The sequence below is a fragment of the Periophthalmus magnuspinnatus genome, chromosome 9, assembly GCF_009829125.3.
Source record: "Periophthalmus magnuspinnatus isolate fPerMag1 chromosome 9, fPerMag1.2.pri, whole genome shotgun sequence".
Taxonomy (NCBI): domain Eukaryota; kingdom Metazoa; phylum Chordata; class Actinopteri; order Gobiiformes; family Gobiidae; genus Periophthalmus; species Periophthalmus magnuspinnatus.
This window is the reverse complement of record NC_047134.1, coordinates 2,887,356-2,903,213: the sequence shown is the minus strand read 5'-3', so window position 1 is coordinate 2,903,213 and position 15,858 is coordinate 2,887,356. Positions and strand designations below refer to the sequence as shown.

At 44.9% G+C, this 15,858-nt stretch overlaps 1 protein-coding gene across 1 annotated transcript in view; it reads left to right on the top strand.

Annotated features, from left to right (window-relative positions):
* The window catches only part of abca2 (ATP-binding cassette, sub-family A (ABC1), member 2), a 49,131-nt gene that overhangs the window by 13,364 nt on the left and 19,909 nt on the right, over positions 1–15,858 (top strand). The window contains exons 3-18 of the mRNA XM_055224490.1: positions 1,217–1,328; positions 1,702–1,865; positions 1,940–2,061; positions 2,725–2,823; positions 3,266–3,433; positions 3,600–3,818; positions 7,099–7,250; positions 7,474–7,671; positions 10,433–10,592; positions 10,667–10,795; positions 11,456–11,617; positions 12,231–12,327; positions 12,518–12,691; positions 14,161–14,263; positions 14,352–14,466; positions 15,610–15,800. Coding sequence (XP_055080465.1) covers positions 1,217–1,328; positions 1,702–1,865; positions 1,940–2,061; positions 2,725–2,823; positions 3,266–3,433; positions 3,600–3,818; positions 7,099–7,250; positions 7,474–7,671; positions 10,433–10,592; positions 10,667–10,795; positions 11,456–11,617; positions 12,231–12,327; positions 12,518–12,691; positions 14,161–14,263; positions 14,352–14,466; positions 15,610–15,800 — 2,365 coding nt within the window. The remainder of the gene's footprint in view (positions 1–1,216; positions 1,329–1,701; positions 1,866–1,939; positions 2,062–2,724; positions 2,824–3,265; positions 3,434–3,599; positions 3,819–7,098; positions 7,251–7,473; positions 7,672–10,432; positions 10,593–10,666; positions 10,796–11,455; positions 11,618–12,230; positions 12,328–12,517; positions 12,692–14,160; positions 14,264–14,351; positions 14,467–15,609; positions 15,801–15,858) is intronic.

Below are 15,858 nucleotides of genomic sequence, written 5' to 3'. Positions count from 1 at the left end.
TTCACTTCAGTGGATTCACTCACTGCATCAACAGATCAGTGTGTGGAGGAAAAACAACTTTCTCCAGATAAACTCAGACAAGACTGAAGTCATCATCTTTGGCCACAGAAACATAGAGAAAGTGTCACCTCCAGTCTCTCTCTCTAAAACCTTCAAATCAGGCTAGAAATCTAGGGGTAATAATGGACTCAGACTTGAACTTTAACAGACACATCAAATCAATAACATCTGCAGCTTTTTACCATCTAAAAAAGGAAGTGAGGAAAGAGAAGGAGCTGTTTAAAATGTGTAAAGTTTCAAATGTGTGATCATAATTTACTCAAGTTTCTGTTGTGTTTCTTTTGTGCATGTTTATGTCGATGGAGCAGTGTGTAAGTCCCTCCTGAACGGCAGTACCTCACCATCAAATACAATAATACTACTTCTACTAAAAACTGCAGATTTATACTGCATATATACATTTACTGCAGTACTTGTACTCCAGATACTGCAGTACTTGTACTTCATGTACTGCTGCACTTGTAGTGTTACTTCTGTGTGCTGTTCGTAACCCTCTTCACCTCTGACCTCCTGCTGACCTCCTGCTGACTTCTGTGTTTAACCTCACATAAACAACAATGTGATTTAATAATAATTAATATTCCACTGTGGACCAAAAGGCCTCAGTGCGCCTCCTCCTGTGAGCCTCCTCCTGTGAGCCTCCTCCTGTGAGCCTCCTCCTGTGAGCCTCCTCCTGTGAGCTTTTATTTATGAGCCTCCTCCTGTGAGCCTCCTCCTCCGCCCCCAAACCCCTGACTCCGCCTCCTCTCTGTGACCTGGGTGTTACCAACATGGAAGTTTTTATCAATTAATGTTAGAAATTTGAGTTTTAATCAAGGGCAACTGACACACACAGGGAGGGCATCTGACACACACAGGGAGGGCATCTGACACACACAGGGAGGGCATCTGACACACACAGGGAGGGCATCTGACACGTAGGGAGGGCATCAGACACACAGAAAAATAATTTTGTTTAAGTGCTAAAAAATGAAAACAAATAGTGAAAAAGTAGTGAATCAGTTTGAAATCATGTTTTTTCTCAGTTTTGTAAAAGTTGATAAATGTCTCCATGTTTGCCCTGGTCAGACTAAACTCTTCTTCTTTGTGGGATTAAACATCATAATAACGTTCATGAGGTTCTTCTTCTCCCAGTAATAAATCCTGTCTCACACAGCGTTCTACAGCGCCGCCCCTCTGACCACCGCTGGGATCATCCCTGTGATGCAGTCGCTCTGCCCCGACGGCCAGAGGGACGAGTTCGGCTTCCTACAGTACAACAACTCCACGTGAGACGCTCCTGTCTGCTCCTGCCTGCTCCTGTCTGCTCCTGTCTGCTCCTGTCTGCCCCTGCCTGCCCCTGCCTGCTACTTTGCTCCTCTGGCTCTCTGTTACTCTGGCTCTCTCCTCTGACACTCTGCTCCTCTGGCTCTCTTCTCTTCTGGCACTTTTCCTTTGGCTCTCTGCACCTCTGACTCTCTGCTCCTCTTGCTCTCTGCTCCTCTGGTTCTGCTCTTGTGACTCTCTGCTCCTCTTGCTCTCTGCTCCTCTGGTTCTCCTCTTCTGGCTCTCTGCTCCTCTTGCTCTCTGCTCCTCTGGTTCTCCTCTTCTGGCTCTCTGCCCCTCTGCCTCTGACTCTCGTGTGATGGCTCCTCTCTTCAGGGTGACACAGTTGTTGGAGAGGATTCAGGAGGTGGTCGAGCAGAATCGGATCTTCTCCTCTGATGGACCGGTTTTGGGTTCTGAGCTAGAGAACCTTCAGAAACGTCTGCAGAACCTTAGCTCCGCCCCTTTCCCTGAAGACCCCACCCTCAACCACAGCACAGGTGACAGAGGGAGGGCATCTGACACACACAGTGAGGACATTCTTGTTGTTTCTAACCTAAACATTGTGCCGTAGGCTTCTCGTTGTCTGAGGTGCTCAGAGACCCGCCTTCATTTCACAGCTTCCTCGTCTCAAACTTGTCTCTGAGCCAATCAGCCGCCACGTTCCTCCTGGACACGCCCCTCAGCTCTGCACAGGTGACATCACTCCTCCTCTGTCTGGTTTAGTCCTATTTTAGTCTAACTATAGTTCTGCTTTTGTCGTGGTTTATTCTTGGTTTAGTCCTGGTTTAGCCCTGGGTTAGTTCTCGTTTAGTCCTCATTTAGTCCCTGGTTTAGTCCTGGGTTAGTCCTGGTTTAGCCCTGGTTTAGTCCTGGGTTAGTCCTGGTTTAGTCCTGTTTAGTCCTGGTTTAGTCCTGGTTTAGTCCCTGGTTTAGTCCTGGATTAGTCCTGGTTTAGTTCTGGGTTAGCCCCGGGTTTGGTTTATGTTCTTGTGTAATGCTCTGGTGTCCTGTACAGTTATGTCCACAGAATGTTGCTAACCTGCTAGCCGCTGCCGCATTCCAAACAGGAAGTGAGCACACGCATTCGTTATTTTAGTCTTGAAATGTTTGTATTAACCCGCTCTACATGATACTGGGGCTTTTATTTCACAATTTTGTCCCTAAATCAAGACATAAACATTAATAACAGACCAATCAGGTGCCTTCTTTCCTCGAGGTCGCTCCTGCTAGTGTTAGCTACAGGTTTGATTGACAGCGTTGCTAAGTGCAGTCTTTGGTCACATCTTGACCTGTGTCTTTACAGCTCAGCAGTCATGTCTTCTCTGACCTCTGCTCCTGTGTGGCTCTGTGCCTCAGGTTCACCGTCTGATTTTCGGCGGGTCGCAGAGAGATGACATCATCAGAAGACAGAGAGGAACGCCCCCGACCTCCGGGGCAAAGATACACCACCTACAGGTCAGAGCTAAACACTGCACTGCCTTACATCAGGAGTGAGTGACCTTTAGGCCTAAAGGTTATGTGTTAAAGGTAGTGCATTACAAAAACAGACTCCCATGTGCGTGATGCACTGTTCCAACTTATGATGTCATGAAGTGGTAGTTTTCAAGTTTTACCTTTAGTTCAGTAGAGATTGGCAATTCCAGGACTGAAATTATGCAAATGATCGTAGTGAAGGTGTATGGAGTTTAAAGACACAGTGGAGCACTTTCAGTATTACCACAGGATGACATCACAAGGTGAAACAGAGAAGAAGAACTCAGGGTTTGTGTTAAATATGTGTGAATGAAACATGTGAATCAAACAAAACACAACTCCAGGTCTGTTTGTGATGAGGAAACAACATTAGAACACAGATCAGAAAATGGCGTAACATGTTCCCTTTAAATGTGTCCTGCAGGAGGCGCTGTTGGGTGGAGTGCGTGCTCTGGAGGGGGGGCTCTTGGACCAGGCTCTTCTTGACCCCAGTACCATGGCCCAAAGACCGGCTCTGACCCGGATTATGTCCAGAGTCCTGGGTCTGACTGAACCCAAGGACCAAGACCAGAAAGAACTCAAAGAGGTTCAGGTACAGGGCTAACCACTCTGCGACACACAGACACACTCAGGGAGGGCATCTGAGACAAAGGGAGGAGACATTCTTATTATTTCAAACCTTCTAAATTGCACATCAGGAGTCGATCCCTCACCGCGAGGAGGAGACCGGTAACCACTCTGCCACTCCCTCTTCACAGGGCGTCCTTCTGACCGGCTCCACACTGCAGTCCCTCACCTGTGCAGACGATGGCGCTGCTCTGGCTCGGCTCCTATTGGCTCCTGAGGCAGAGGGGGCGGGGCTTCAGGCGTATCGGGAGTCACTGTGCGGTGGGGTCAAAGGTGAAAGGTCACAGAGGTTTGAACAGCTGAGCGCAGAGCTGCAGGAGCAAATCGATGACGACAAACTCAACCACATGGTACTTTTACTGTACTACAAATATTAGAAATACTACTACTATTACTTATACTGTACAATTCTCCATAAATATACAAAAACATGATAGAAAACTGTACACAGCAACTTGACAAACCTGATGTGATGTGCAGTAGTTTCATTAGTGGGATGCAGCTGATTGTGTTGTGATAGTGCTCTGAAGGGGGAGGGACTTAGCAAAGAGAGCAAAGACTCAGATCATCAAAAACGAAAGTGAAACTTATAAAATATGTTAATAGGTTGTTTTGGGCAAATATAGCATTTTCAAAACAATAAAAGGAAACATTGTGATCTAAATATGTTATGTTACTCTTAATACCCCACAGAAGTACAACCCCAATTCCAATAAAGTTGAGACGCTGTGTAAAACTTAAAAAAAAAAAACAACAGAATACAATGATTTCCAAATCCTTTTCAACCTATATTGAACTGAATAATCTTTAAAGACATGATATTTAATGTTCAAACTGATAAACTTTATTGTTTAGCTTTGCAGGAGGAATCCTTTCTCATTCTTGCTGAATGTACAACTTCAGTTGCTGAGCAGTCTGGGGTCTCTGTTGTTGTTTTTTGTGCTTCATAATGTGCCACACATTTTCAATGGGAGTCAGGTCTGGACTGCAGACAGGACAGTCTAGTACCCGCACTCTTTTACTACAAATCCACGCTGCTGTAACACGTGCAGAATGTGGCTTGGCATTGTCTTGCTGAAATAAACAGGACGTCCCTGAAAAAGACACCCCCGGACCATCACAGACACACCCCCAGACCATCACAGAGACACTAACACACCTCCAGACCATCACAGAGACACTAACGCACCCCCAGACCATCACAGACACAACCCCGGACCATCACAGAGACACTAACACACCCCCAGACCATCACAGAGACACTGACACACCCCCAGACCATCACAGAAACACTGACACCCCCCCAGACCATCACAGAGACACTAACTCACCCCGGGACCATCACAGAGACACTGACACACCCCCGGACCATCACAGAGGCACTAACACACCCCCGGACCATCACAGAGACACTGACACACCCCCAGACCATCAGAGAGACACTAACACACCTCCAGACCATCACAGAGACACTAACGCACCCCCAGACCATCACAGACACACCCCCGGACCATCACAGAGACACTAACGCACCCCCAGACCATCACAGACACACCCCCGGACCATCACAGAGACACTAACACACCCCCAGACCATCACAGAAACACTGACACCCCCCCAGACCATCACAGAGACACTAACTCACCCCGGGACCATCACAGAGGCACTAGCACACCCCCAGACCATCACAGAGACACTAACACACCCCCAGACCATCACAGAGGCACTAACTCACCCCCAGACCATCACAGAGACACTAACTCACCCCCAGACCATCACAGAGACACTAACTCACCCCCGGACCATCACAGAGACACTGACACACCCCCAGACCATCACAGAGGCTTTTGAACTTAGCACTGATAACAATCCAGATGGTCCTTTTCCTCTGTGGCCTGGAGGACATGACGTCCATGATTTCCAAAAACAATTTGAAATGTGGACTCATCAGACCACAGCACACTTTTCCACTTTTTCGTCAGTCCATCTCAGGTGAGCTCGGGTTCAGAAAAGCCACGGCGTTTCTGGTTGTTGTTGATATATGGCTTTTGTTTTGCATGGTACAGTTTATTTTACACTTGGAGATGTAGAGACGAACTGTGTTAACTGACAGTGGTTTCCTGAAGTCTTCCTGAGCCCATGTGGTAATATCCTTTACACATTCATGTCTGTTTTTAATACAATACCACCTGAGGGGTCGAAGGTCACGGGCATTCAATGTTGGTTTTCGGCCTTGCTGCTTACGTGATTTTCTGATTATCTGAATCTTTTGATGATATTATGGACCGTAGATGATGAAATCCCTAAATTCCTGGCAACTGTATGTTGAGAAACGTTGTTCTTAGACTGTTGGACTCACACAGTTGTTCATAAAGTGGTGAACCTCGCCCCATCGTTGTTTGTGAATGACTGAAGTCTTTGGGGATGCTCCTTTTTACCCAATCATGACACTCACCTGTTTCCAATTAACCTGTTCAATGTGGAATGTTCCAAACAGGTGTATTTGAAGCATTCCTCAACTCCCATTCTTTTGTTGCCCCTGTCCCAGCTTTATTGTAGCATGTTGCAGACATCAAATTGAAAATGAGTGAATATTTGCATAAAAACAATCAAATTTATCAGTTTGAACATTAAATATCATGTCTTTATAGTTTATTCAGTTCAATATAGGTTGAAAAGGATTTGCAAATCATTGTGTTCTGTATTTTTTTAAGTTTTACACAGCGTCCCAAATTCATTGGAATTGGGGTTGTAAATACCTCCTCTTTAATACGCCATAGAAGTAAAATACCACGTCTTTAATACGCCATAGATGTATGTTCCCCCTCTTTGGCTGTTTGACTAAAACTGTTGGATTTCAACTATATCAAGATTTTAATCTGTAACTAAATGCATTTTAGACAAAAGACTAAAACTACCTCTTTAAATAGTTAAATTAAAGGGTCTGTATGTGATGTTTTTCCATGTGCTTGAGTCTATGGTGTAAGCCGCTCTCGAGGTCAAAATAAGTCCACTGTGTGCTGCCTCCCGCTAATTATAATGCAAATTATTGGCTAAGAATCAGGAAGCGCGCTGTTAGCATGCAAATTGTTGTCAGCTTTACCGTCACGGCAAAACAGAGCTTATAAACTCATCGTGGTGAATGATGAGGATGTTCTAAATAACTTTGGACCACTGCAAACTTTCAAATGAACTGCTTCTGTTTTCATGTTTTTAATCAGCTCTTTACTGCACATACTTCAAATACTATTCATACTGCACATACTTCTAAGACTATACTGTACATACTTCAAATACTATTCATACTGCACATACTTCTAAGACTATACTGTACATACTTCAAATACTATTCATACTGCACATACTTCTAAGACTATACTATACATACTTCAAATACTATTCATACTGCACCTACTTCTAAGACTATACTGCACATACTTCAAATACTATTCATACTGCACATACTTCTAAGACTATACTATACATACTTCAAATACTATTCATACTGCACCTACTTCTAAGACTATACTGTACATACTTCAAATACTATTCATACTGCACATACTTCTAACACTATTTATAATGCAGTAGAAATATTATCAATACGAGCAGTCTTCTCTTTGCCCTCAGTTGCCCCTGGGGCCTCCTCCAGGCTCCACACTGTCCCCCTCTGGTCTCAGAGTGTTACTGCGGGACCTGGTGGATGTAGAGCGCCTCCTACAGGACGTGGACCTTCTGTCAGGTCTAGCACGGCTGCTGCCCAAAGGAGCCTGTGCCAAACGGTAAGAACATGGAGCAACTGTAAAATCTAACAGCATCTGGTTTAGTCCTGGTCCAATCCTATTTTAGTCCTGGTTTAGTCTTTGTTTAGTCCTGGCTCAGTCCTACTTTAGCCCTGGTTTAGTCCTGGTTCAGTCCTGGTGTAGTCCTGACTGCCTGTAGTCTCTTGTTTTTCTACTCTCCTCACATTTATGGAGTGTTGTTGTCATGTTTCATCTGCTGCAGGTCTAATCGGACTTCCCCCTCCCCGACTGCCTCCTCTGGGCCCCTGAACTTCACCACAGGGGGCGCTAACAGCACAGAGGGGGGAGAGGAGGGGCACGGGGGGGCAGCAGGGAGTAGAACCGACAACCCTCACTCCCAGTTTTCCGCCTTCGTTCAGTTGTGGGCCGGACTGCAGCCCATCCTGTGTGGGAACAACAGGTTGGTGTAATCCCTCATCCATCCATTGCGGGTTTGTGGTAGAAAACTTTCAGAGGTCAGAGGTCAGAGGACATGATGTTTTGGCTCGAGATCAACTGGGTTTTTTCATTGCCAATTGTTTGTAATCCAGAGAAAATGATGGCCATTAAACTCTCATTATGTGTAAATATTTTGGACAGATTTTGGTATTTTCCTCAAATTATGTCATTTAAATTTACTACAAACTTCGCCCCTGCCTTAACCATGAACCTGTAAACCTGTAAACCTATACACCTATACACCTGTGGCCATGCTTTCAGCAGTCACGTCACACTGAAGTGTTCAGTCAATCACATGTTAAACATGGATTAATCACATGTTAATCACATGTTACTTATGTGTTAAGTAACATAATATTTGCACAAAACTGGACACCTTATAATACTGGTCTCTTTAATAAGTCATGTTTGCACTGTTGTTCTGATGCTGCTGTTGTATATATTTTCTACCTATAAGTATTTTATTTTATTTTTTTTAAGCATATCTTTTTATAACTTGCGTGCCCTTATTTGTATTTGTATTTATTCAGTGTGTTTTATGTTGCACTTTATCACCGAAGTAAGTTCCTAGTTTGTGAACTGTGTTCACAAACGATGGCAATAAAAGTCTAATGATTCTGATTCTGATTAATCACGTGCTTAAAATGTGATTAATTGCAATAAAAATCTGAATATTATAACAGGTATTTTTTTAGCTCCTAAATGCTCTTTCTTTGACCATATGAGGATACAGTGGCTCTTAATATGAACGGGGAGTCAGTTAAGTCATTGTTGCTCAGTAACATAGACGACTGTTTGTTTCTGTTTCTTAAGCTCAAACTTACATATAAAGGACATTATGAGCTTGTACGGTGGCCCATTTTGTTTCCACAACAAAATAATTGTTATTATTTAAATTTTGATACAAAGAAGTGGATGAACATGATCGACATCTTCACTGTATGAACCAAGATATGTTTTTATGTAGGTCGATATCCCTCAGGAAGCTCTTGATCACTATTTTGAGGGTGTTTTATGTTTGGCTCCAGCTGAGCGGAACAGTCCAGTTAGTTTATTAACTGATTGAAAAAAATGGTGGTTTGCCCTCTCCGGGTGGGTGGTGAGTCTCTGCCTCAAGTGGAGCAGTTCAAGTATCTCTGGGTCTTGTTCATGGGTGAGGGAAGGATGGAGTGTGAGATTGACAGTTGGATTGGTGCAGCGTCTGCAGTGATGTGGTCGCTGTATCGGTCCGTTGTGGTAAAGGAGCGGAGTCAAAAGCCAAAGCTCTCGATTTACCGGTCAATCTACATTCTACACTCACCTATGGTCATGAGTAATGACCGAAAGGACAAGATTGCGGATACAAGCAGCCGAAATGTGTTTCCTCCGCAGGGTGGCTGGGCGCTCCCTTAGAGATGGGGTGAGGAGCTCAGTCACATGGGAGGAGCTCAGAGTAGAGCCGATGCTCCTCCATGTCAAGACGAGCCAGTTGAGGTGGCTTGGGCACCTATTCCAGATGCCTCCTGAACACCTCCCTTGGGAGCCGTTCTGAGCACGTCCCACCGGGAGGAGGCCCTGGTACGCACTGAAGGGAGTATATCTCTCGGCTGGCCTGGGAATGCCTCGAGATCCTCGAGGGCTGGAGGAATTGTGTGTGGAGAGGGAAGTCTGGACCTCCCTGTTGAAACTGCTGCCTCCGCTAACCGGCCCCGGATAAAGCGGAAGAAAATGGATGGATGGAAAAAAATGAGGCTAAATGTTTTCCAAAGGAGTATCTGTTTGGTCGAAAAACTGTTCATCCGCATTTGGCCTGTTCTTTTGACCATGTGTCGATGTTTCATTCGCAGGCTCCTGTTCATGGATGGTAGATGCCAAATTTTAAGTTTCTTTTCATGGTGTTGTACCTGTTGGAATTCATCAAGTCGTGTCAAACACTAACAGGAACAGTGGGAACAGGAACAGTGGGAACAGTAACAGGAGGAACAGTAACAGTGGGAACAGTAACAATGGGAACAGTAACAGTGGGAACAGTAACAGGAGGAACAGTAACAGTGGGAACAGTAACAATGGGAACAGTAACAGTGGGAACAGTAACAGGAGGAACAGTAACAGTGGGAACAGTAACAGGAGGAACAGTAACAGTGGGAACAGTAACAATGGGAACAGTAACAGTGGGAACAGTAACAATGGGAACAGTAACAGTGGGAACAGTAACAGGAGGAACAGTAACAGTGGGAACAGCAACAGTGGGAACAGTAACAGGAGGAACAGTAACAGGAAGAACAATAACAAGAGTAACAGTAATTCTACAGCTTTCTGTCATGTTCTAATGCTGTTCTCTCTAGAAAATATATCTGAAGAGGTTTCAGATGTCATCCATGCATGTTTGAGTAATCTAGTGATCTCTTCCGGGCCCTGTTCAAACAAGCCTACGTCACCCATGCTCCCACACAACAATTCTACATAAACATACAAAAACATGATACAAAACTGTACACAGCAACTTGACAAACCTGATGTGATGTGCAGTAGTTTCATTAGTGGGATGAATGCATTTTCAAAACAATAAAAGGTAACATGGTGATCTAAATATGTCATCAGTGGCATAAATTAGTTTCAGTATTATCATTTATCGTCTATATTTACATCAGCGATATATCAATCTTGAAAACGTGTCCTCCTGATTCGTTACAGGCCTAGTGTCTCGGTGCTGATTCTTGTTGTGCTCTCGGTGTGTTCCTCAGGAGGATCGAGCCCGAGGCGCTGAGGCAGGGGAACATGAGCTCTCTGGGCTTCACGTCCAAAGAACAGCGGAACCTGGCTCTGCTGGTGCACCTCATGACCACCAACCCCAAGATCCTCTACTCCCCCATGGGCTCACAGGCTGACAAGGTCATCCAGAAGGTATGTCCTGGTCAGTCCTGGTCAGTTCTGGGTCAGTTCTGTTTCAGTCCTGTAATATTCCTGTTATGTTTCAGGCTAATGAGACCTTCGCGTTTGTGGGGAATCTGACTCATTTCACTCGTTTGTGGTTAAACGTCTCAGCCCGGCTCCGGAATCTTCTGCAGGAGGACGCTCTGCAGCGCCACCTGCTGTGGCTCCAGCAGGTCAGTCCTAATACTACTGTTACTGTTGTTGTTACTACTATTGTTACTACTAATATCACTAGTAATATGAGGGATAGTACTACTGGGAGACTTTGCCCTTGGGGATGAATACTGTATAAGTGAGTCTGAATCTGAATTCAAAAGCCATGTTTGGGTGGGCTCTGTGTCTCTGCTCTGGACTCTGGTTTAGTCCTGGTTTAGATGTGTTACAATTCAAAGTGAACCAAAAAACATGGCTTAGATGTTAGTAATGATGAGATGTTCAGTCCTGGTTTAGTTCTGGTCCAGTCCTAGTTCAGTCCTGGTTTAGTCCCAGCTCAGCTCTGGTTCAGTCCTGGTTTAGTTCTAGTTGAGTCCTGGTTTAGTCCTAGTTGAGTCCTGGTTTAGTTCTGGTTCAGCCCTGGTTCAGTCCTGGTTTAGTCCCAGCTCAGCTCTGGTTCAGTCCTGGTTTAGTCCTAGTTGAGTCCTGGTTTAGTCCTAGTTTAGTCCTGGTTTAGTCCTAGTTTAGTCCTGGTTTAGTCCTAGTTTAGTCCTGGTTTAGTCCCAGCTCAGCTCTGGTTCAGTCCTGGTTTAGTCCTCGTTCAGTTTTGGTTTAGACCCGGTTCAGTCCTAGTTGAGTCCTGGTTTAGTCCTAGTTCAGTCCTGTTTGTCTTTGTCCAGCTGTCGTCGGAGCTGCAGAGACGTCCCGGTCTCTTGGACTCAGACTTGGACCTTGAGGTTCTGACCAAAGGGAACTATTCTGTCCCAAATCGCTCCAGTCTTCTGCAGCAACTGGATGCCATCGACAACGCCGCCTGTCAGTGGAACCGCTTCATGGACAAGGTACTACTACTGCTACTACTAATACTGCTGCTACTACTACTACTGTTTCTTTTATAATGTCTCTGGGTTACACCTGCATTTGACCCATCTTTCAGTGTCCTTAGTTTAAACCTGTCAGGAGCAGTTTTGGGTTGAAGTGGGAAACCGGAGGAAACCCCCCAGACACAGGGAGAACGTGCAAACTCCACACAGACACAGGGAGAACATGCAAACTCCACGCAGACACAGGGAGAACATGCAAACTCCACACAGACACAGGGAGAACATGCAAACTCCACACAGAAAGGCCCAGTTCCACCAGTGACATTCTTGGTGTGAGGCTGCGACTATTTCCCTATGAATTATATGACCTTTGACCTGGGCTTATACAATACACTGAGACATTTTACAAACCTGAGATGTTGTACTCCTTCGTTCTGATGTGCAGATTTTCATTTCTTCAGTGTTTTTGTTTTTTTGGTTTTGTCTCCGGTTGTGCCCCACATTTACTTTTAACTTAGATTAATTTGTTAAATCTATGATGTAATGTGATGTCATGTGTGATGTCATGTGTGATGTAATCTGTGATGTCATGTGTGATGTAATCTGTGATGTCATGTGTGATGTGTGGCAGGTGAGCGTGGACGTGTTTAAAGGCTTCCCCGACGAGGACAGCATCGTGAACTACACCTTAAACCAGGCCTACCACGACAACGTCTCTGTGTTTGCCAGTGAGTCCCTGGTTTAGTCCGGGTTCAGTCTTGTTTTAGTCCTGTTTTAGTCCTGTTTTAGTCCTGTTTTAGTCCTGTTTTAGTCCTGTTTTAGTCCTGTTTTAGTCCTGGTTTAGTCCTGGTTTAGTCCTGGTTTAGTCCTGGTATAGTCCCGGTTCAGTCCTGGTTCAGTCCTGTCCTTGTGTTCCAGGTGTAATATTTCAGGTTGACAGCCGGGGGGCACTGCCTCCTCACGTCCGGTATAAGATCCGTCAGAACTCCAGTTTCACAGAGAAGACCAACGAAATCAGGAGAGCGTACTGGAGACCAGGGCCCAACTCCGGAGGGAAATTCTACTTCCTGTACGGCTTCGTCTGGATCCAAGGTCTGTTGAGTTCAGTGCAAGCAGACCTGGTTCAGACCTGGTTCAGACCTGGTTCAGACCTGGTTCAGACCTGGTTCAGACCTGGTTCAGACCTGGTTCAGACCTGGTTCAGACCTGGTTCAGACCTGGTTTATTCCTGGCTTAGTTCTGGCCGAGTGGTTAACACCAGCCTCACAACAGCAGGTTCCAGGGTATTACTGTGTTTCAGATGACATCACAACATACTATAGGCCAGTAATTGATACTTTGCAATGACATTACGCTGGGGGGTTCTGCATATATGTCTATGTTGAAATACTCAGCAGTTACCATGGAAACACAATGCACACATTAGCAAACACTGACGATGTTTTGTTTAATTTTTAGATAGCTTGAAAACTCAAGAAAAAACAAAATGGACTTAAACAGCACATTTTCAGGACACTGTGGTCAGTCTCATGGTCCTGTTTAGGAGTTTGATTTTAGACAAAAATGTGAGAGTGACTCACTGAAAAACTGTTGGCTAATGCTAATGCTAATTAGCTTGTGACTGCAATGTTATTTGAGAGGAACTTGTTTAACAGCACAAGTCAGTTCTTTATGGTCAGATTGTGTTAAAATAAAACTCAGATTAAAGTCCAACAGCGCTTCAGACAGAGCAGGGCCTAGAGTTAGCATCACACTCCCAGAGAATGTGGATGACATCAGCTGCAAAGTATCAATAGACCAATCATATTTAACACAGATGGAGCAGCTAAAATGAGTCTTCTTCAAACTCAGGTTTGTAACTCTGAATTCTTGGGTCGCGTCACTAATGGATATGATCAGATTCAACATGTGTGAGTGCTGATTGTGGGAGGGGCCAATGGTGCAGTTTGGCAGCCTCACTACTGTCAGTCTGCCCCAGGGCAGCGTTTTGAGAGGCCGTGAGTCTGTAAAAGCACAAGTGGTAAGGCATCGTCGTTATTATTGCTATTATTATTGTGAAGTCAGAGGTAAAACTCCAGAGGTCTCTTACACTATCTTTAAGTCATTAAATCATCACCAGACAAATTTTTGCATCACATAGCTTTCATTATGTTTATTACACCCTCGTGCTTGTGTCAGGGCATGTAACTTATTAGCTAGTTAATTTTTTACCCATAGTAAGTCCCTTTACTGCCTGTAGATGGCGTGCTAACACCAAATCCTGATGAGGGAGTACCTGACTCATATAAAAGTACTGTGTGCTTTCAAATTAAATGTGTTCTTCCCCAATTTGAGTCAGAACCAATGTCATGTCAGTCATGCTAGCTGTTAGCTTGACTTTATTTTCATGATTTCACATGCTGTATCAGTTAAACCTCTGCTCTGTTTCATTTAAGTGAAATAGAATTTGTCTATAAAGTTTGATGAGGTTTCGATAAAAAATACAACACAATTATTTCTCAAATTGGGGAATGACAGTCCCACAAAATATGTCCTTTGACCTCTAACCTTTGACCTTTCAGACATGATCGAGAGGGCCATCATCAACACGTTTGTGGGACATGACGTGGTGGAGCCCGGGAACTACGTCCAGATGTTCCCCTATCCCTGCTACACCAGAGACGAGTAAGGACTAGACTGAGACTAAACCAGGACCAAACCAGAACTAAACCAGGACTAGACCAGGCCCTGTCTCACCCTGGTTCTTCTGTAGTTTCCTGTTTGTGATCGAGCACATGATGCCTCTGTGTATGGTGATCTCGTGGGTTTACTCTGTGGCCATGATGATCCAGCACATCGTCGCCGAGAAGGAGCATCGACTCAAAGAGGTGAAACCACAGACTGTGCATACAAATTGACAGAGCTAACACACTAGCATAGACTGTATATACAAATGGAAATAGCTAACCTGCTAGCCACCGTGTTACATACAGGAAGTGATCATGGGCACGCTTCCAGCTACATCGACTCTGGCTCCAATTCACTTTCTATGTAAAAACCATGTCCCCTCTCTCTGTACCTGCTGCTGTCAGACTCATTTTGGTCTTAAATGTTCGTATTAACCTGCTCTACATGATCCTGGGGTCTTTATGTCACTATTGTGTCTGTAAATCAAGATATGAACATTAATAACAGACAAATCAGGTGCCTTCTTTCCCTGAGGGTCACTCCTGTTAGCGTTAGCAACAGGTTTGATTCTTGTTGCTAGGCTTTCCAGGGTCTAAACATGGCCTCCCATTCAATGGGCTGTGCTCAGTGGCGCATGTCGCGAGTTTAGCCTTTAGCAGCTAGGTACATCTGGTCCTGCCCATGGACCATGCACAGTTGAGCTTTCCCCCATGAGACTTTGACGAGAGTGAACGGAGTGGCCGCGAAGGGAATAATAAATCAATTATAAATGCTAATGTTTGCATCCTGGAGCTTCTGAACCATGTTCTAAACCACTTGTTCTTGACAGTCGGACTCTGTCACATCGCTCACATGCTCGTTCATGTCGTACCATGTGACCACTCAAACTAATCAGAGCTTGAGCTTAGCTAGAGCGAACATAGAGCGTAGCCGAAGCTAATGAATAAAAAACGTTTTTTAAGACAACAGATGGATTTTGAGCTGAGAAAAAGTTTATGATCTGAAAATATGTAAGAATCACCACAAAATTCAACCTTTGTGAGATTTGTAGGTGCCCTGTTCCTGTCATTCCCTATCAGCAGTTTGTGTACACTGTGTTCTATGAGAAAAATCCTTTCTGGGCAGGAGTGATTTTTTTGTTGTAGTACCAGTGAGTGGCCACTAGTCCAGCTAGAGGACGTTCTAAGCAGCAGGACCCTCCAGTTAGTTTAATGGCTCCATGCTCAGCTCCTGCTTCCTGCTAAAACAGTGGTTAAGGGCATTAACTTCAACAACCTGACTCCTGATTGGCTCTCTGGTTGTTATGATACATTTTGTGTGACTCGTGTCTATTTCTCATGGAGGTGATGAAGACGATGGGGCTGAATAATGCCGTGCACTGGGTGGCCTGGTTCATCACTGGATTTGTGCAGCTCTCCGTGTCTGTCACCGCGCTCACCGCCATCTTGAAATACGGCCGCGTCCTGCTCCACAGCGACCCCCTCATCATCTGGCTCTTCCTCTCCATTTACGCCACCGCAACCATCATGTTCTGGTAAAGAGGAGGAGGAAGAGAGGAGGAGGAGAGGAGGCAGAGGACAGGAGGGAGAAGG